The sequence below is a fragment of the Vombatus ursinus genome, unplaced genomic scaffold, assembly GCF_900497805.2.
Source record: "Vombatus ursinus unplaced genomic scaffold, bare-nosed wombat genome assembly UNPS02014810.1, whole genome shotgun sequence".
Taxonomy (NCBI): Eukaryota; Metazoa; Chordata; class Mammalia; order Diprotodontia; family Vombatidae; genus Vombatus; species Vombatus ursinus.
Window position 1 is genome coordinate 29,156,261 of NW_020954588.1, and position 22,353 is coordinate 29,178,613.

Below are 22,353 nucleotides of genomic sequence, written 5' to 3' on the forward strand. Positions count from 1 at the left end.
GGCAATAATTATGAGATAGAAGCTGAAACATCGTTCATCATCCAGGGTATTTAGGTGGGAAAAAACACAGAGTATCTCTTTGTCTCTGTTTCTCCTCCAGCTCTCCAGCTGAAGTGGGGAGCTGCTTTGAACCGGTTCAATCCTAGGATGACTCATTAGAGAAATAGTCTAGTGAGAAGAGACTTGCATTCTCTCACTAGTAATTGGTCTAAGCATCAAGTCCCCCTTTCTAGGCTTCCACATCTCCATTTGTGAAACAGCAGTTCCTACTCCCAGGGTTCCTAGAGACAGGTTATAACAGTAAAGGGACATTTGGATTCCCTCAGAGGAAATCTGATAGGCAAATATCAGGGGCTGATGTTCCTGGACACTCTAGGAGGAAAAGGAGGACTGATAGGATCATCAGTTTATCCATCTCTGCTTGTCAGGACATTCCTGGAACATGTTAGTGTTTAGTAAGCAGCTGACACTTGAACCTACATTTGACCCAAGTTCTTTTTATTGGTTACCTATTAGTTAAAAACACACTAAACTTAAAAACAAAAAAAAAAACTAATGATGGTAGCATGGGGCAGTGGGAGGAACATTGAGTTTGGAGTCAGACAACCCCAGCTGGAATGCCTATATGACCTGGAGTAAGAAACTTTGCTTCTGTGTACCTCAGTTTCCTCATCTGTAAAAAGAGGAAGCTGGACTAGAAGAGTTGGGAAATTCCTTCCAGTTCTAACCCTATGGATATTTGATCACATCTTTTACAATGAACATTTACCCTGGCAAGGACACAAGTTGGAAGAAAGATGTATCAAAGGGAGTGATAGGAAACGGTACACAGTTAGCAAATTATTAACTCGCAGATATCAAAGACAAACTGGCCAAAGAAAAAGACCCTGTGAAGTATTGTGATTATTTTGCATCCCTGATTGAATGGGTTCAAGAATTTGAATAGGCAATTTAACCTGAGATGATTCAAAAATCTCAAATAAAAATCTTCCAAATGTAGAAGAATGTTTCCATTTTTGTTGAACTGCACCATGATTAATTCATTTGAGATAGTCCCCCTGGAGAAATTGCCTTACATGTATATCTGTCAATACAATTTGCCATGAGTGATCAGCCCTCCATCCTATGAATGGTAAAGACTTAGTGGGAATCATTCCATGTTGTAGGAAAGATGGCTTCCAGTTCAATGGAGTGGGGAAGGGGGAACCCTCTCTTCTCAATGAGAATTGAGCCCATTGCCTTAGACTCAGTGGACTAGACTAGAGTATGGAGTAAGAGGAAAGATCATCTGGGCCAGCCACTGAAATTCAAAATGCCTTTATTAAGTGGTTACTCTATATAAGGCATGGTGATAAATGTTAAATTCCAATGGTGAAAAGAAGCATGGAATGTCAGAACTTACAGGACTTTGTTAATATTAAGAAAGGAGGAAACTGAGACCCATAGATGATGAGGCCTCTTGAAAGCCATCCAGATGGCCCCAGACCATCATCTCCACCCATCCAGCCATCTACCAGGAAACCAAGAATCAGAGGCAACCCAGCAAGGGAATCTTGCCATCACCTTGCCAGCCTTGCCTTCCCACCCCACTTGGTACCTCTTACTCTTGCCCTGGAAACCACTGTCAGATCAAATTTTATTGATCTTTGATTTTTCAAAGGGAGTAACAATGGATTGCACTAGGATCCCACTCGCCATCTCGGTAACTCCCCAGACCAAAACTCCTTTCCCTGGCCACCAGTCTTCTATGCATGTTATATTTCCTATTAGAAGAATATAAGCTCCCTGAGGGGAGGAACAATCTCACTTTCTGTTTCTGTATCCCCAGTACTTAACATAGTGCCTGGCATGTAATAGGTTCTTAACAGACGCTTGGTAATTCATTCATTCATTCATTCATCGATTCATTCTTTGGCCAAAGTCACACATGGCTGTTCTGAGCCAGGACTAAATCCATTATCTCCGAAGTCTTATTGTTCCTCATTCTTCCTCAGTTTATTAGTCTTGGCATGCCCTACTCATGAGTCAGCTGTTCTTAAAGCATTTTCTTCAAGATACTTGTGTGATTGTTTTATTGGGGGAGAGGGCAGAAATACTGATCAAAATTCATTCCAGAGAACTGTTCCTTTTGGAGTTAAAACATCTAACATTGGTGCAACAAAACATCTAAGGCATGCATGGTCTGTAACTTCTAATCTCCAAGGAATTCTGGGGAAAGGCCTTTCCTCCTCCTTTCCACAGTCCTTTACTACAACCAATAGGAGAGGCTGGAAAAGGGCCTCTAAGTCTGCAAGGAAAATAAATACTTTGTCTTGGATTTAGGGTCAGCCTTAGCAAAAGTAAAGCAGCCAAAGCCTGCTGTCAGAGTTACCAGCTTCCTCATCCTGGGCTCTCCCCACTTCCACCCACCCTGCTCTGGTACCCTGACTTTCTCTTAACAGGTAAGGCAGCAGGCAGCACATGGAGAGGTTTGAAACAGAGGGCTATCCCTCCTTGATGACTCATAAATCGTGCAACAAAGGCTGCCTACACATAAAATAGACTTCCTATGCAGCCTATACACAGGGATTGACCCAGGCTTGGCTGCTTCTACCCCAAAATTAATACTGCGAGGACCAAAAAAGATGATAACAGCTGCACAATTCCTCTGAATTCTTGGGTTCCTTTGTCACCCCTATGAAGACAATTCGCAGATCTATATGTTCTTTTCTAGCCTTTCTCCTGAGTGTCTGTCCCACATTAACAATGTTTGATGACCAAAAGGATCGTGAACTGGATGCCCCATTAGTACTTCAAACTCTACATGTCCAAAACAGAACTCATTCTCTTTCCCCCAAATCCTTCCCTCTTCCCACCTTCCCCATTTCTATAGAGGGCACCCGCATCCCCCCAGTCACCCAGCCCCACCACCTTGGTATCACCCTTGCCTCCTCACTCTCACTCCCTCCATACATAGGATCTGTTGCCAAATCTTGTCTCCTCTGCCTTCACATCTCTCATTACGTCTCCTCTCTACTCAAATAGCTGTCACCCTAATATAGTTCTTATATTGCAATAGTTTTCTAGTTGGGATGTATGAGGGTTCAGAAAGGACTAGCATCTCTGGTGTAAGAGCTTGCTGAGCCCCTTTCAGGGCTGCTCATCCACCTCTGGTGTCTACCTGGCACTCAACTCTCACCTGTGGCTCCAAGAAGCTGTAGCATGTGCGATGGCTGAACCCCAGGAAAGCTTTCTCAGCAGATGGGCTTACCCAAGTTGAGGGTAACCGACAGGCCTCAAACCCATTGGTGAGCTAGAGGGATGTCTACCCTAAGCATGTGAAGACTCCCCCGGTGGAATGGGCAGATGAGAACAGTTTGTTCCAAAGGCCATGAAGGCAGCTGAAGCAGGCACTGTGGAGTGTTTAGAGATTGGTCAGACATAGGTAGTCATCCACTGCATCCCGAGCCACTGCCAGCCATCCTGACTTTTGTCTTACCATTGGACTTTGATAACTCTGAAAGAGAGAGTGAGGCTAACCACTTTGTGCAACTCTGCCTCACTTAAACCCTATTCACTCATGAGTCAGGACATCACCTTGTGATGTCACTGATCCTCTTCAAAAAACAAAGGACAAACATCAGCCTTCTGGTTGCTCTCTCTGCCTCAAGTCTCTTCCGACTCCAATCTGCCCTCCATTCAGCTACAAAGGTGATGTTCCTAAAGTGCAGATCTGACCATATCATCCCCCTGCTCAATAACCTCCAATGGCTCCCTGTTACCCAGAAGATTCTCTATTTAACCTTTAAACACCACAGCAAGGTCAGCTATTGGCTCTCAATCAACTTAGTTTACTCATTTGTGTTTCACTTTTAAGTTGTCTCCTAGTAATTAATTAAATACCCTCAATATAGCCATTCCTTTGCTCTATGCTCTCTAGTAATGCTTCCAAACTGTTTCCTTCTCCTAATTCAAGATACTCTTGATCTAAGAAAGAGTAAACAGGCCTAGTCATCACCCAGTTTTGCTATGTTTTGGTTAAACTAAGATTTCCCAAAGGATTATTTCTTAAAAACCCACCTATAGAGCCCTTAATTAAAAAAACGCAGGTGTCCCTCAACAAAATGTGGCCCATTCATAGATAAGAAGCTACTTGGGATGGCAAACATTCAGTTCTAGTCTCCAGTAGATAAGATAGGGAAGTAGTCCATGCCATAAGTCAGAACTAACCACCAAATGAGAATGGAACGTGAGATAACCAAGAGAAGAAACAAAAAGGAATGACTGATCAGGGCTTTCTAGTATTTGGTGAGCTAATTGAAGTTGAGTTAGAACTACAAAAACAGGACAGGAAAAATAGGTCCAATCCAGAGTTGGAGAACATCAGGCTGACACATGAAGAATTACGAAGCGTAACTTTGCTACAGTGGATAGAGCACTGGGCTTGGAATCAAGAAGGCTCTACTTCCTAAGTTCAAATCCAGCCTCAAACACATCCCAGCTGTGAGACCCTGGGCAAGTTACTTAACCCTATTTGCCTCAGTTTCCTCATCCATAACATGAGCTAGAGAAGGAAACTGCAAACCACTCCAGTATCTTTGCCAAGAAAACTTCAAATGGGGTCAGGAAAAGTCAGACATGACTGAAAAAACTGAACAACTTCCACAAGTGAAGCTGATATACCTGGATGAAGGTTTTAGTGGAATATTCTAATAATCTATGCTTGGCTCTGTGTTGTTAACAGGTTTATCAGTGATTTGAAGAAAAATATGAATGATGTGCTTATAAAACTTGTGCTGGGAGGCATAACCAACATACTAGATAATTAACCCCATAGAATTTGTTTATGGCATTCAATTCAATTCAATAAACATCCTTTGTCTGAATCCCTTGAAATTTTACTTCCAAAAATTTAGAGCACTTTCCAGATTCTTGGTTTTCCTTTTGTTCTCTTTCACAGTTCTAAGATGAAATGTCCACTCCTCACCCCACCAAAGTTCCCATTATTCCTACCCCAGCAACAATTTCTTGTTGTAGAGAATCAGATAGAATTTCCCTTTATTGTTTACTCTGCCTTTTGAGTGTTGCAATTATTCTTAAGTAAAGTTAAGAATATATTAGATGCCCTGCTTTTGGCAGAGGAAGAGCTCTGGAAGATGTCCAAATAATTAAAGTCTTCTGTCACTACTGTATTTTGACACTGTGCCAGGTTTATGATTTCATTTGTTGAACGCTTCATCTATTTTTTTCTTTCCGTCTAGGTAGTATACCCAACATTAATATCACCTTTGTTTCTGCTTCTACTGATCTCCACACAAATGGTCTCCACCATGCTTCCCTATTGTGATTCCAGACTTTCTCAGCTTGAATATATCTTTTTACTCTACAATGCTATCCCAACCCAAACATGTTTATGTATTCTGGTTCTTTGATATAAGGTATGCCCTTCCAGATCTATATTCCAGCTATAGATTGCATTCCAAATTTGCCTCCTTGCAGTAGAATCTATAGTTCATCCTATTTGTTATCAATATGATACCTATGATACTTTAAAGTGTACAAAGAATCATTGTGGAAAGGTATCATTTGAGAGGTTTGGTTTTTTTCTTCATCTCCCTCTAAAATGTCATTTGTATAATCAGAGCAGATAGGTAGCATAATAGATAGCATGTTGGACTTGGAGTCAGGAAGACCTGAATTTGAATCCCGGTTCTGACATTTACCACCTGTGTAAACTTGGGTAAGTCGTTTAACCTAGCTCAGCCTCAGTTTCCTCATATGTTAAATAAAGATAACAAGAGACTCAAATGAGATAATATATGTAAAGCTCTTTTCAAATCTTAAAGTGCTATATAAATATTAGTTATTATTATTATTATTGTAGTCTCCAAGTTTTGAAAAAAGAATATTATACATGTACATGTAGGACGTAAATGTTCTAGTCACATTGTAATTGCTATATTTTATTCCATCACAGTTGTTTTCAAAACGTCTCTAATCTCCACTCCTGGCAATCCAAAGTTAACATATAGAATCTGATACTTCTTCAGAAGGTTTTGAGCTAAATTTGAGAGAAGAGCTTTAGAATCTATTTTCAAGATGGTCGCTCTAAAGTTTGGTTCAGTCATAGGATATCTATCCCTCCTTTTCCACTTTTTTCTTTACATGCACGTACCAAAGATCTCACTGGAGTGGATCCACTTTGCAGAGGTAATGGGACCAGAAATAGGGGAACACAATAGAAAAGATAAAATCCAAACTTTCTCCATCTACTAAATTTCTCCTCCCTATATTCTCCAATGTATCTCCCTCTGTGTGACTATTGGCAGGGGATAAAAATGTTCCTACTTGCTTTCAGGTTAATTTTCTCTCCTGAGAACCAGGTTGTGAACCAGTGTGGAAGATATTGACCAAAATCAATTACTACACAAGCCATGTTGAAGGAGGAAGAGCCTCTGGCTCCTTAATGTATAACTAAGAAATTCACTTAGAGTCTTTCTTAATTGTTGCAGGGAAAATAAGGGTATTTAAAAAGGAGATAGGAAGACAAAGCGTGTTGTTAATTGATTAGAATCTCCTTAATAGTAAGTACTATTAAGCTTCAGGACTTCGCTCCAGACATGCCTCCTTTCCTGGACTGGCTCCTCCTCTCCCAATGTATAACTAGATTTCTCTCTGAGGCTGAGACATGTACTTGGTGAACAGCTGTGCGCCCTGGATCTCGTCAAGACTCAGAATTAGAGGAAAGCACCCTGACCAATACAATGACAGAAGACAAGGTAACCTACCTTACATTGTATTTATTTAATAATCAGACTCTGGCAGATCAATGTAGTACCTGTAGAAAGCTAGCTTCCATAGACATGGAATTTGGGTGGTGGGTATAGGTACCACAAACAGTAATAGCATCTTTTTTCTTTTGTCATTCTCAAATTCAACTCCAATATTCATTTTCTCAAAAATCTGACACAGGACTTTAAGGAACAACTTAAACATTTAAAATGTTTAAGGTACAACTTCAAGGAACAACTTAAACATTTAAAATGACACTACACATAATCTCCCCTTTCTCTTCCCTGATCCTGCCGGTGTTTAGAAGGGAAGAGGAAGGGATGCATAAAAGAGGAATCAGCCTCCATAGAGAGGGAGGAGAGGCTCTTGAAAGATTTCTGGAAGAACCCGATTCTTAAGGAGCAACCAGGTTAAATCAAGGAAGACCATCAAAGATGGATGAAGTGGATGTATCTTGGAAGCCCTTCAGGAAGGAAAAAACAAACAAACCAACAAATCTTTATTTAAAGCGAAGTCCAGATACCCATCTCAGCCTGAGATTTCTGAGGTTTAGATAGCCAGTAGCATACCAGAAGGGTTAAGCCATCAGATAAACTCAGTTTGGGCTCTGGAACCTAGAGAGACCTGCTGTGTTTTTGGTAGGGCTGGGAGTCCTGAAGAAAAGACTTGGGTGGGAGATACAATGGCAGTCTTAAAGCATGTGAAGGGCTATGATAAAGAGGAATAAGCTTTATTTCATTTGATTCCATAAGAACTAGACGCAATGAGAGAAAGTTGCAGAGGGGCAGATCCGGACTCAAATGAGGCGGAACTTTCTAACAATTAGAGCTATCCAAAAATAGAATGAGCTGCTTCGGAAGGTAGTGAGATTCCCCACCACCAGAACTCTTCACTCGAAGAACTGTATCCCGGACGTTGTACAGGAAGCTTGTGCTTGCCTGCACATTAGTCACTGGTCCCTTAGATTCCTCCCATCCTGAGATTCTGAGACTTTTTCCTTTGAAGGATGTGAAAAGAGGAGTTTGGAATAAATGGTACTTGTAACTGATCATGAGGGTAGCTTATCGGTGGGAAGAGGAAATGATTTTGGAGCCCCTTTTAGACCATCAATTCTTTAAAAGTCACAATTTACTGGTTACTGTACCAAAAAATTATCTGCAGTCTGCCCTAATTGGGAAATAAGGTTTGGCGGTGTCACTCAAACAGAAACAAGGGCCCTGATCCACGCATAAGGATCCCTGGTGAGCTGCATAATTGACTTAGTTTTTAAATGTAATATTATCTATGTTTTGGTGTATTTTTATTTATTTTGTTAAGTATTTCACAATTTTATTTTAATCCATTTCCAGCAGCACTCATGTGTGTGTTTGATGCTTCTGTTCTAATTAATTTATAGGTTCCTAATTATCATGAGAGGCATCATGTTATAATGGATAGAAAGCTAGCCAAAGAGTCAGGAAGATCTGAATTCAAACATTACCTCTGACATATCCTGATTGTCATGTGTCAGAAAAAAATTATATTATCCATCATTTCTGTGGTTAAAGAAAGTGTCCATCACTATGCATCCCAAACATCTCAATAAAATATTAGGTATAGAACAACTGATTCTCTCTATTAGTAGTGGGAGTTTACCTATAATGGAATTATAGGTAATAATAATGACAATGATGATAATGGTGATCATATGTATCAGCATCAGCATCATAAAAGCAGCATGGCCTAGTTGCTACAATTCTGGATATGGAACCAGGAAGAGCTGGGTTCAAATCCTACCTCAGACATTTACTAGCTGGGTGACTCTGGGGAAGACATTGAACCTCTCTATAATGCCTTAGAACTCATCTACTAAGGTATAGACAGGTTGTTTTGCATGGATGGAGAGTGTTTTCACTTCACAGACCTAGATAAAATTAGTATATATAAATATATATATATATATACACACACATATATGTGTGTGTATATATATAATTGATGAATCTCCAATTTTTAAAATAATTTGAATATGATAGCCTATATTAAACATGAAATCTAGATATAATCTTTCCATAGACATTCAGAAGGCACTTTGGGACCTTGCAGGGCCTCAGTAAATATATGAACATCACTTATCAACATACAATTAATATGCTGAGGTGTTATTAAGTGCCTCTGGAACAATGACAGATAAATCTATAGGACTAGGAAAGACCACAGCCTGATTGTCACCAATTGTGATAGCTTCTGTTGATATCTGTAATGTTCTATTTCACTTATAAACTCTATAATTTTGTTATTGTTTTCTCTATTCAGGGACTCAACTGGGGGAGGTGTCTCTGAACTTTTTTTAAAAAAATATTTCAATAACTGAATTTCAAAATAAATGGTTTCCTTTATCATTCTCTGTATTTTATTGAGTGCATTTAAAAACATTATTCTCAGCAAGGGTCCATTGGCTTTGCCAAGGACGCCAAAAAAAATTAAATTAAAACCCCTGTTCTACAGGGATGGCGATAAGCTGTAAACTTGGTTGCTGTCCCCCAGATCTGAAGTCATTTTGGTAAATCATTTGACACTCACCAAATTCAATTTCCCTTTTGTAGTGATTAGGTCATTGATTAGTGCTTTGTTCCCCCACTGCTAGCTACTGTAACCCTGAGTTGATGCTGGTGATAAGAATTATCAATCTCTTCAAGCTTCATCCCCACAGATATAATTCTGATGTTGAAGCCCCAACTGGAAAAGGTTTAAAATATAAATGTAAGAAAAAGAAGGATGTCTGGTACTAACCACCTGGGACCAGCCATCCCAAGCTTAGTTCTGAATTAATAATGCACCAGCAGTGGAGGAGAAATGATTAATTGTTCTAACATTCCCACATTAAAAACATCTGTCAAATGCAGAGGACATACTGCACAGAATCAGGGAAGGAGAACAGATCCAGTCTGGTCTAAAGGTCTTTAAGAATTGTGTGTGTGAGTTGACAGGAATTTAATCTGCTCTTTTATTCTGCCTTGTACTCCATTCCCAGAAGTTCACTGGAACTTTGCTCTTGGCCGTCTTCACTGCGGTGCTGGGCTCCTTCCAGTTTGGATACAACATTGGAGTGATCAATGCCCCCCAAGAGGCAAGTGTGATATTTCTAAAGATCAGATTAGTCTATCTTTCTTTTCACAAGGTCTTCGTCACTGACAGTGTTTATCTGTTACCTGTTCCGCCAAGATTTATTCTCAAGATATAAAATGTACCCATGTGCAGGGACACAGGGCAATCTTTGGCTTCAGTCAGGTATTTCAAGCATGTTTCCCAACAAAATAATTTGACTTTGACACTCACTAGACAATCTTCACCGTAAAAGAGAAGGATAATCATTAGTGATCTCTGACTCTGCCCGATTCCAAACCTCACATGGCAGGATTCCACATGCCCAATGGTGATGTTTTATTATTTTTTAAAAGGAAAGGGGCAGGGTGGTGGGGGAAGCCTGCATTCACTCATGTTTTTTTCAGTAATCAGGAATAAGAAGCCCCCAGGTACAAAAGAAAACCTGGAGAAAATGTCTCCTCATGCTACTCTCAGGTATAATAAAAACTCCAAGGAAAAATAAGGATTGAGTCACTAAGGAGGGCAAAGGTAGAGCAGATGGTGACACATGAGTTGAGTGGTATGTACGGTGTCAGAGGATTGTGGGAGTGAGAGCTGGAAGACACTGAAGAAATGGTATAGCCCAACATGGTCTCTTTAGCACCTTACAAGGGGCACATTTAGAGGAAAGAGACGTGGTTTTTAACGGAGTATGTAAGTCACAGGGGATACAGCATAAGTACCAAAGAATAAAACCAAAGCAGAATCTGGGCATGCTTGAGAAACAACATTTCCTCATGGAGAGTGTCGATGTTAGTCTGCAGCCACAGCTGATGGACTTGGGGCAGGGGGGCTGCCTGCTCCTTCACCCCAGTCTTCTTTTCATTAAATCAAGACATTAACTACCTTTCATTACCTATCATACACAATCACTACAAAGATTAATGATGCTGTCAACATATTGGAAGTTCTGTAAAAAGTTACCTTTTGTTTAAGTTATTCAATACAGAATTTTCATCGTCTAATTCCATGCCCTACAGAGGTTAAGAGGGCTTTATGAAGATGATGACATTCATTCCTTACCCATCAATCCAGAATAAATGGATTTCTTCCCAGGAAGCTTTGAGGAAATACTCTTCCTCCCTCACTAGAACCTGGTCCTTTTCCTCTATAGTCCCAGACATTTGGAAGCCCATGGAAATCGAGGCAAGGATTTATTACTCCTTTGGAGTAGAAGCTGCTATTGTCTGCCAGCCCAACACAATGTCCTCTTCTCCCCACCTCATCCCCAAATCTTCTAGGCAATCAGATCCCTTCAAACATCTGAAGTGTTAGTCCTAAGGCCAGCGCAGCTTCTAACTAGTACCTCCAAATCCCTTCATACAACGGAGCCACACAGAGAGGCGGTGAAGTGGGGGTGGAGGCACGTGGATAGGGCGTAGCACAATAGATCAGAAATGAGTCACTCTTCCTGGGCAATCACCTACGGAAGGGACGATGTCCATGTGACCAGGTGATGGGAGGGATGGAATGGAACAAGGACACATGCTGGAACCTCTTGTGGGCTCTTGTGAATGGGGCCAGAGGGGGTGGCATGCAGCTATGAGAGATCATCTCTGTGACTGTGCATGGGATTGACTGAGTGTTTGGTGCGTGTGGAAGCTTAGCAAGTTGCCTGGCACTTGGGATCCACATTCAGAGCTGGAACTTACCTCAGCTGTCATTTAATCTAATTCCTTCTTTATAAAGATGAAAAACCGAGGTCTGGGGAGGTAAACGACTTGAACAAGGTCACACAGGCCGTAAGCATCAGAAGCCGGGCTGAACTCAGGTCCTCTGACTCGTGTTGCATTTGGTCCAAAGCATTTTCTTAAACTGGAAAAGTCTGCTTTTCTACAGTGGTCTCCCTAGTCACCCCCTTCAGTACTCTGAGGAAGATGGGCAGTACAGCCGCTGTTCCTGTGAACTGGAGAAATGAAAAGGTCCCACAATTGGCAAACACAGCCAAGGTCCCAGAGGCCAGGGCCAGAAAGAGAGGCCAAGGCTCCTGATCCCCAAAGCGATGCCCTTCATCCTCTTCCCAGTTTATGTTTAAACAGAGTTATGCAAGGATAGTGTCATTACAATCTCAAAAGCCTTTACCAAAAATAAACAACAAACCTCTATGTCAATACTTCCATGGATCTCCTTGGTGTCTATGATCCCTCCACTAGTAACAGTAATAGCAATTAAGATGATGATGGGGGCAGGTAGGTGGAGCAGTGAATAGAGCACCGGTCCTGGATTCAGGAGTACCTGAGTTCAAATCCGACCTCAGACACATAACACTTACTAGCTGTGTGACCCTTGGCAAGTCACTTAACCCCATTGCCTAGCCAAAAAAAAAAAAAAATGATGATGATGAAGAAGAAATTGCATTGATATAGCCCTTTATGGTTTGCAGAGAACTTTACATGTTATCTCATTTGATCCCCACAACAACCCTGAGAAGTAGGTGCTATCATTATTCCATTTTACAGATGAGGAAACTGAGGATGAGAGAGGTTAAGTGACTTGTCTGGAGCCACAAGGCTCAATCCTGAGTCAGGATTTGAATTCAGGTCTTCCTGACACCAAGTTCAGTGCTCTAAAACTACAGTAGGGGCAGTACAGTAGTGGTATAGTGAATAGAGCACTGAGCCTAGAGTCAGGAAAAACTCAGTTTAAATCAAGCCTCAAATACCTATTGTGTGACCCTTGGCAAGTCACTTAACCTCTATCTATCTTAGTTTCTTAAGAAAGGAATAGTAATAATAATAGGGCAGCTAGGTTTGCTCAATGGTTCGAGTACTGGGCCTGGAGTGAAGAAGGCTCTGATTCCTGAGTTCAAATATGGCCTCAGACTCTTACTAGCTGTGTGACCCTGGACAAGTCACTTCACCTTGTTTGCCTCAGTTTCCTCATCTATAACATACGTGTCACAGGAATTGTCACGGGGCTGCGCCCTGCCTATCGGAGTCCTGACTTCTAAGCAGGAAGTTGAGGGTCACAGTCTGTTGTGTGAAAGCAAGGAAGTCTTAACTGACCTCTCCTCTGTGGACACACAGCAACCATGTCTGGTTCGGCTCTCCTCTGAATGGCTAAGCGTTCCCGTGCACATCCTGTGCACAACCCTGACACAAGGCCTGCATGCTATGATGGGATCTACTGACTGGCTGTCGGGCTCTGATCACGCGATCCCAAGGTGCCTTGAGGGCTATAAAGGTCACACCCAGCTAACAATAAACAGGAGCTTCTGCCATCTTGTTGTCTCCCGCCTCATCCATGTGTCTCCCGGTTACTGAGCATTGAGCTGGTCTCATGCTCACCACTGCAGCGGCTGCGACAACATGAGCTAGAGAAGGAAATGGAAAACCACTTTGGTGTCTTTACCAAGAAAACTCCAAATGGAGTCACAAAGAGTAAGACACAGTTGAAAACAACTGAACAACAACAAAGCCTCCCAGGGTTGTTGTGAGGATCAAATGAGATAATATTTGTAAAACATTTAGGACAGTGCGTGGCACATGGTAAATACTTGTTTCCTTCTTTCCTTCCTTTCTTCCTTTCTTCTTTCCTCCTTCCTTTACTTCCTTCTTTCTTCCCTTTTTCCCTTCCTTCCTTCTTTCCTTCCTCCCTTCCTCCTTCCCTTCCATCTTTCCTCTCTCCCTCCCTTCCTCCCTTCTTTCCTTCCTCCCTCCCTCCCTTTCTTCCTTTTTCCCCTTCCTTCCTTCCTTCTTTCCTTCCTTCCTTCCTCCCTCCCTTTCTCTCTCCCTTCCATCTTTCCTCCCTCCCTCCCTCCATTCCTTCTTTCCTTTCTTCCTTCCTCCCTCCCTCCCTTCTTTCCCCACTAGTCTAGGTGGGAGCCCATCCATGAATCACATATATGGCCTCCCGTACTTCCTCTACAGACTATCTACCCAATGTGTGGAGGCCTCCCTCTACTTCTTTAAATATTTTCTGAGTACCAATGCAGCCCCTGGTCTCTTGATTTGTTGTCCCTTACTGTATAAAACCAGCCCACCTTCTTTTCAGGACATACAAGTTTTTGTTGCTGTAACAACAACAGAAATCAATAACAACCCACTAAGTGTTTACCACATAGCAAATTCAATAAATATTTATTACCAGCTTACTAAATGCAAACCACTGTGCTGGGCAATAGAGAAACAAAGACAAAAACAAAATAGTCCTTGCCTTCAAGGGACGTCAATTCTACTAGGATACAGAACATGCACATTGTATCCATGCTAGGTAATGGGGGGAAGAAGAAAGTATTTGCTACAGAGATCCACTGAGAATACCGGACCCGAGTCAGTCCTGAATATCTCATGCTCCATGTTTTAATTTGCTTTCCTTTACTTCTTTAGATAATTGTAACGCATTATAGGAGCATACTGTCTAACTCTCTGGGTGAAGAGGAGCCCTACAACTCTACAGACGTATACCCGCCCACTCTGCAGTCAACAGTTGATCATGGAAAAAAAGAAATTGATCCAGAGCCATCCACTTCCATAGTCATTATGTACTGGTCCCTGTCTGTGTCGATCTTTGCAGTTGGTGGAATGATCTCCTCATTCTTTGGTGGATGGCTAGGAGACAAACTGGGAAGGTATGACGATTCCATGGATGCCAAGCACAAGGAGATATTTAGTATTTTGTTTTGGAGGAAGTAGTTCACATTTTGATTTACAAATTATTTTAAAATCTTTTTATAAAATTAGTTTTAGGTTTTTGTTTAAGGTATGTCAGGGTTAGCCTAGGCTTACATTGCACCAAATAAAGCCCCAATTCTCATGTTTACAACAGAATTCAGCATCTTGGTCATTCAAATACTAGATCAATTCTCATTAAGATGAAATCAATTCCCCTGAGTCCCCAATCACAAAATGTGTCCCACATAATTATTCCACACATTTTTTTAGAGATTTACAGTTTTTAAAGCAACATACTAAAATAACCCCATCAGGTAGTCATATTTTCACCCCAATTTACAGATGAAGAAATTGAAGACTGGGGAGGGTAGGTGACTTGCATAGGGCCACACAGATGGTAGAGATCAGACAAACCCTTCTGCAATGAAGTCAAGTGTCTTCTTGACTACATTACGCTGCCTCTTTGCCCATGTTTGCTGATTTATGTTGTCAAAGAAGAGTAGAGCCATTTTTTCCTTTCTAAAATCATTTCTCCAAGGCACTGTAGAGCCTCGACTATAATATGAGGGGGCTGGACCAGGTAACCCAGCTGTAAATCCTATACATTTTTTTCCCGGCAATTGGGGTTAAGTGACTTGCCCAGGGTCACACAGCTAGTAAGTGTCAAGTGTTTGGTCTGAGGCTGGATTTGAACTGGGGTCCTCCTGACTTTAGGGCCAGTGCTCTATCCACTGTGCCACCTAGCTGCCCTCAATCCTATACTTCTGATGGTCTTTATTGGCAGAGAGAATATACCCCTGGGTCCACTTTGTCCTATAGATTTGAACCCTTCAGAGGCATGTGGCACCTAAAGCTGTTTTCCTTTCCCTTACTTCAAGAGGAAGCAAACTCTGGACTATTCAAGGAAATGTCATTTTTTTTTAAGTTGTCTTACCTCCATACAGAATTCGGTAATTTTAAATCAAAAGAATAGGACTAATCATGACAGGATATTTAGCTATTTAGATTTTTTCAGAACCTGTTATAAATTATAATGCTTCTCTGACTGGTGTCTTAAAATGCTGACAGTTTCTTCCTCCTGTGCCTGAGCTTGTCATTTGGCACAATTAGGCTCTTAGCAGTTGTAAGGAAATAATCACCTTCAGTGTCATAATTCTTCTTCTTAATTAAAGGATAACAGCTCAAATTATATTTATTCATTTTGTAGAAGGGGCTGTTGTATAACCTAAAAAAAAATAGCCATTTTTATCATAGATATTTGGCCCAGTTTAAGTTGGAATCTTGAAAACAAAGATTTTTAATTGGTCTTCAACATTTGTACAAAGCAAACCTAATCATTCTAAAATTAAATGAAGTATTTGGTTAAACATTCATCTGGAAGATCTTGATTATTTTGTAATGTCTTAATTCCCCCAAGGGCAGAAACAACTTTTTAGCCTCAACGTTTCATCCTTCAGTAAGACCCACCACCACAGCCCAAAGTCTAGAATGTCTAACGCACTTCCAGCAACTAGAATCTCCAAAATTATTCAATGGGTTAGAGAATGTGAGAGGGCAAAAAAAATTAGAGATTCTCTGGTCTTATTACTTCAATGAGTTAAGAGGTTAAATAGACCTCTGCAAAGATACAGGAATAAAACATCTCCCCCCAAATTAGCTTCTTCAGTGGTTCATTAAAGGGGACCCTCAACAGTCTACTTGAAGAGATGTATACTTTGCATTAAGGTTAGACCTCGGAGGTCCCTTCCAACTCCACAGTTTCCAGATTCTCTATTTCTCATACAGTTGCCAAGGTTATTTTTTACATAAAGCATTCTTTGCCTGGTTGTCTTCCTGCTTTGAAGATGCACAGTAGACATTGGTGATGTTCAATAGTATTTTATATGTTCCAGTTGGAAAGGCTGTTTATTTCCTAATTATCATGCTTTTATTTTAAATAAATGGCCATTAGGTGACCAATGGTGCATAGATTATGTTCATGTATTCCAAAAAGCTCAGTTTTCCTACAGGTACAGTAAACTGAGTCACAGAAGATATAGCATGATTTTGAGTTCAAGTTAAATAAGCATTAATTAGGCACATACTGTATGCAAGATACCATGTTAGCTCAAGCAGAGACAAATATGAAAAACAGCCTAGACCCTGCCCTGAAGGAGCACAGAACCCTTCCAATTATGCTGTTTCTACTTGAACAATAAAATATAGCATTTGCTCATGTTAAAGGATGATCTCATTTAGAGGAAGGTTTCTTAACCTTTTTTTTGTGTGTCATGAAGAAATCTGATGATGCCTGTGAACTCCTTAGAATAATGTTTTTAGATGCATAAAATAAAATACAGGATTACAGAGGAAACCACTTATATTGAAAGGCAGTTATCAATTAAAAAAAAAACAAATTCATAGACTCCTTGAAATCTCTGTTTCCTAGCTTATGAACCTCTGATTTAGAGGGAGGTTACTATTTAGAAAAATATAAGCACGTAAGTATAATAAGGTATCTTCCTCAATAATCATCTATTTTCAATTACTCGTAAATCAAATCATGACCATCTTTCGAGGCACAGAAGAAAGCATCCTTCTAACCTTACTGGAACCTTTTATTAAGAGTCAAAAGCCCTTTGGAGTATAAAAAGTGCCCAGCTCCCACTCTTCAGGATTTCAAGGGAATCTGGCATCAAAAGCCCTCATAAGCAACTTCTATTAGTTAGCCTTTATTTTTCTTCAGCAGGACAGAACTGCTTGATTATAATGACTCAGGAAGGGGGATCCAGTTGTCCTTTCAATCCCTCTGCATCCTCTTTCCCTTGCACCTAAGAAAGACTATATGGTCTCACACCTTGGCCTGAATGAAAGGCCCATTACTGTCATTTTTCCCATCTCTAGTCTCCCTATTGGCCAATTTTTAAATCATTCCTCACCTGATCCCCTCAAGTCAGAGGTAGAAGCTTCCAGAACTTAATTAACTTGCCTCAAATGTTTGCCTAGCAACCATTACTAAAACAAAATTGGTTACCTCTGGTCTCTGTAGAAGAATGTTTTTTCTTAGAAACATAGGGTTAGAGGGAAACTAGAGCTTATCTCAGGGCTCCACTCAGCATTATAAGAAGCTGTTTTTTTTAAGAGCTGTACAAGAAATTTTTCACAATATCATTTTTCCTCCAGTCAAGCTCCCCACATTCAGAGGCTTCTTTTTGAGCCCCCACCATGTCTTTCTGAAACCCATTGACCCTCTATTCCTAGTTCCATTTCTCTTTCCATAAAGATATTACCTCTATCTGAGCAGTCTAAAATTTCAACAAATATATTCTACTTTTGTTCTTGACAAGGCAACTGGGGCTAAGTGACTTGCCCAGGGTCACCCAGATCTTGTATCAAGTGTCTGGGGCCAGATCTGAACTCAGGTCCTCCTGACTCCAGGGCTGGTGCTCTATCCACTGTGCCACCTAGATGCCCCAACAAATATGTTCTTAATGCCCCAATGTTTTGACTAGAGATCATTCAAATATAGCAAAAATCTGATCTAGGAAGTCCTCATCTGGCACTTGGAGTCCAATTCAAGTAAGGAACCTGAGGTCCAGGTGAGAAAGCAGAAATTATAGAAAATTATTAAAATAAAAAGTAGTGTGTTTTAGCTCTGAATTTACAACTTCTGCACATATTTGTTTTAATTCATTCTAGAATTAAAGGAATGTTGGCTGCAAACAGTCTCTCACTGATTGGATCTCTCTTGATGGCAATAGCTAAATTTGGACCATCTCACATTCTGATCATCTCAGGTAGATTCATGTCAGGACTATATTGCGGTAAGTTGCTTCTGGTGTTTTTGTCAGATAGCTTTTTAAGGCCAGTTCTCATTGCTAATCAAAAGCTCTGAATGCCACAAGCATCGTTGGAGGAGAAGAGAGCAGGAAGGAGACAGAGATAAAATGCTGGGCATTTGGGAGGTTCAGCACCCTGAAGAGAGGATAGCAACATGTGCTCATGTTCATATCATGACACATAGATGTATATGCCTGAAAGGTCACCATTTCTTCCTCTCATTTGGGCTAAGGCAAGAGGCTATGCCCAAAGTTATTGCTTCTCACTCCCTGAGTCCCATTTACTCATGTCCTTGTCAACAAGGCCTTGACAAGCTATGAACCTGGGACCCCTCCCCCAGCCACTATTATCACGGATGTGAGGTTCTCAAAGTAGAGTCAAACAAAGGCAGCTGGGAGCCTGTAGGGGTGGGTAGCAGAATGGATAGCCAAACCTACCTGTATCATAAATGTGTGACGTCTCCAAAGAGGCTGCCTTGGAGGTATATATATTCCGTAAAGTTATTGTCAAGAACATCAGAATTATTTTTTGTAATGAAAGGATGCTTCTGAAATATATGTAGCTATTATCCGAGCATGAGATATCATTGTTGGACTGGCAGCTTGTTAGGAACAATTTTTCAAAATTTCTGAGTCAACAAATCAGCAAAGACCAGAGCAAAGGGCACATTTGCTCAATTTGTGAGAAAAATAAATGAGCCCCATTTTTAATCTTTTAAGTCCTGAACAGCCAGGAAGCCCTGGTCCTGCCAATCTGCCAGTGAAGGGTTTTTTAAATTAGTTTAATGTTTCCATTACCTCATATTACAGCTTCCTTTTGAGACACTAATGTCGATAAAACCCCCTCCCCATCTGTTTTTGGTTATAATTCCTATTTAGGGGGAAAGTGAGTACATATTCTTGTTAAAGAGCTACCAGGGTGAAAAATTGAATCAAAATGTTGACAATGTTTTAATCTCCAGAACAGAGAAACTCTTTGGGATTTCCTATGACCAGGTGAATTCAGCCAAAGCCTGAAATGTCCATAAGCTGGCTACCAAATTAAAGATCTCTCCCTCACTTCACCCTGGGTAAACATGATGGCATTGGAACCAGAAGTTTATCAAAAAGGCATCTACAGAGAAATAGCAAAGTACATGTCATTGACCTCAGAGGTTTCTAGTTTATATAGGGTTCTTTAGAGTTGAATTATTTATTTTATAAATCTCAGAATTGGTAGTATAGCATAGCTAGGTCCCAATAAGTATGAATGATGAATATCCCAAAGTGGCCCTATGCATTTGAATCTACACTGTTCAAAGTTATAATTATGTAAATATGGCTCTTGGTTCCAGACCGATGGAAATGTGCAGTGTGAATCTGAATGATGTGACCACTTCAGGAGATTCATTATTTGCATTAATCATAAGTTCCCATCAGATAGTCTACCTTCATAATTATGGATTCACCTATAAAATTTCTTCATCTCTAAGCTCTTGCCTAGGTATGCACTTATTTATTCTTTTATGTTGTTGCTATTTAGTCTTTCAGTCATGTCCTACTCTTCATGACCCCATTTGGGGTTATCTTTGGCAAAGATACTTGAATAGCTTGCCATGTCCTTCTCCAGCTCATTTTACAGATGAGGAAACTGAGGCAAATAGGGGGTTAAGTGACTTGCCCAGGGTCACAGAGCTAGCAAGCGTCTGAGGCCCGATTTGAATTCAGGAAGCACAGTCTTCCTGACCCTAGCTGCCCCTGATCAAAAACTATCCTAACCAAAAATTCTATGATTTAATTCAATGTGCATTTATATTATATCATATCATATCATATTGTTATGCCATGTCATATCATGTTACATTGTGCTATGTTATATTGTATCAGATCATATCATGTGGTATCATAACATCATATCATGTTAAGTTATATTACATTATATTATATTACATTGTGTTATGTTCTGTGGTGTTCTATTTTATATCATATATCATTTCATGTTGTGATATTAGATTTCAATTAATTACATTAGCTCAACATTACATTATGTTATATGACATAGTACTATTATGTGAAAAGCATTTATTATGTGCCTGAGATACTGAGGATACAAAGACAAATAAACCAATGCCTGCCCTCAAGGAGCTTACATTCTATCAACAAAGATAATATGTAAATAAGTAAGCAAAACATATACACACAAAGTAATTGGGAAGTACTAGCAGCTGTAGGGATAAGTAAGGGTATATGTACAAGGTGGAACTGAAGTGGAGTACTGATGGAAATTTGTCATTATAAGAGGCAGACTGAGGAGGGAGTGCATTCCAGGCACAGAGACAGCCCCTAAAAAGAATGGAGATAGAGAGTTACATGTTAGGAACAGCAAACAGCCAGTTTGGCATATGAAGAAGGAGAATATGTAACATGCCTTGAAAGACAAGTTGGAGCCAGGCTGTGAAACGGTTGAAATGCCAAAGAGAGAAACTTGTATTTGATCCTGGAGATAGCGAGAAGTCACAGAAGTTTGTTGAGCACGAGAGTGACACGGCCAGACCTTGGGACTATCACTCTGACGGCCGTGTGAAGGATGGATGTGAGACGGAAGAAACTTGCAGTGCTGATGCTAATCAAGCAGCTATTGCTGCTTGCTCAGTGCAGAAGATAATGAGTTCAAAGGTGAAAGGTGATAAGGGCTTGAGCTGAAGTGGTGGCCATGTGAACTGAGAGGAGTTATACTGAGAAGCAGTGTAGATAATAAAATCAACAAATAGAATGAGAACTGATTTTAAAAAAAAGGCTGTTGATAACCTTGGAAAGGGCACCTTCAGTCAAATGGTTACAATGGTTTGAGGGGAGTGGGAAAGAAAGAATGAAATGGAGGCATCAAATGTAGATAGCGTTTTCTAGGAGGCTAACTGAGAAAGGGAGGCTAAATAGAAGACATTAGATTGAGGGAATGGAATGGCAAGTGAAGGATTTGTTTTATCAAGATGAACAAGGTCTGGGAATGTTTGTAAGCAGCAGAGAAAGAGTCAACAGATAAAGAACGACCACACATTTTCATGTCAGTGGTTACTGTGTTGACATTCAATATTCATTAACTATTTGGTCTGTACCATGGGCAGTTAATATTGCTTTAGAAGAGGAAGAAAAAAAGAATCTTCCTTTCAAATAATGATCTTTCAGAAAGCCCAATGATCAAAGAAGACAGAAAGAGGGAAGAAATTATTGAGAGAAATAAATGTTCTCTGTCACCAATCAAATCAAAACTTATGCTCTCCAAAATATTCATGCTGTAGCTAAAGGGCTTTGTACAGTATCTTAATATTTATAAGATAGGCCAGGTTTTAAGAAATCATCTAGTCTATTTCTCACCTTCCATTCTGGATAGATACTCAGGAAAATGGCTTCCAACCATAGTCAGAAAGTTATTTGTGATAAAGGAATTAAAAAATGATGTGATCTTAAATCTAGAAACTTTGCTTTCTCCTCACTCTTTATCTAATAACTTTTTTCTTGTGTAAATTAGAGAGCTAGCATGAAGGAAAGAGAACAAAGCCATGTCTTCATAGTCCTTGAAGTGAACAGAACTATGGCTATATGCACACATGTATATAACGACCAAAAAGAGAAAGGAATCTAAGAAGTGGAGAAAGTTTGCATTTATGAGTACAACATATATAGTTACATGCCATGCAACACAGGTGAACAGGACGGTGGATCTTCTCCTTACAAGAAAGGATCACCTACACATTGCCTCCACTTCCTAATCACACACTCACTTTTCACCCCTTTCAATCTGGCTCTCATCTCCACCACTCCATTGAGACTGCTCTCTGTAACACTGCCAACAGTCACTCTACTGCCAAGTCCAGTGGTCTTTTTTTTCTCAGTTCTCTCTCTCTGGGACCTCTGTGTAGCTTTTGACATTGTTAACCACTCCTTCCTCTAGGGTACTTGCTGCTCCCCCAGATTTGTGACATTGTTATCTTAGTTTTCCTCTTATCTGACCATTCCATCTCAGTGTCCACCTACCTTGTGGCCCT

General features: G+C 40.4%; 1 protein-coding gene across 1 annotated transcript in view; it reads left to right on the plus strand.

The window, feature by feature from the left end:
* Nucleotides 1-6,602: 6,602 nt before the first annotated feature.
* The window catches only part of SLC2A2 (solute carrier family 2 member 2), a 40,999-nt gene continuing 25,248 nt past the window's right edge, over nt 6,603-22,353 (plus strand). The window contains exons 1-4 of the mRNA XM_027875678.1: nt 6,603-6,758; nt 9,785-9,880; nt 14,226-14,467; nt 18,189-18,313. Coding sequence (XP_027731479.1) covers nt 6,744-6,758; nt 9,785-9,880; nt 14,226-14,467; nt 18,189-18,313 — 478 coding nt within the window. The 5' untranslated portion in view covers nt 6,603-6,743. The remainder of the gene's footprint in view (nt 6,759-9,784; nt 9,881-14,225; nt 14,468-18,188; nt 18,314-22,353) is intronic.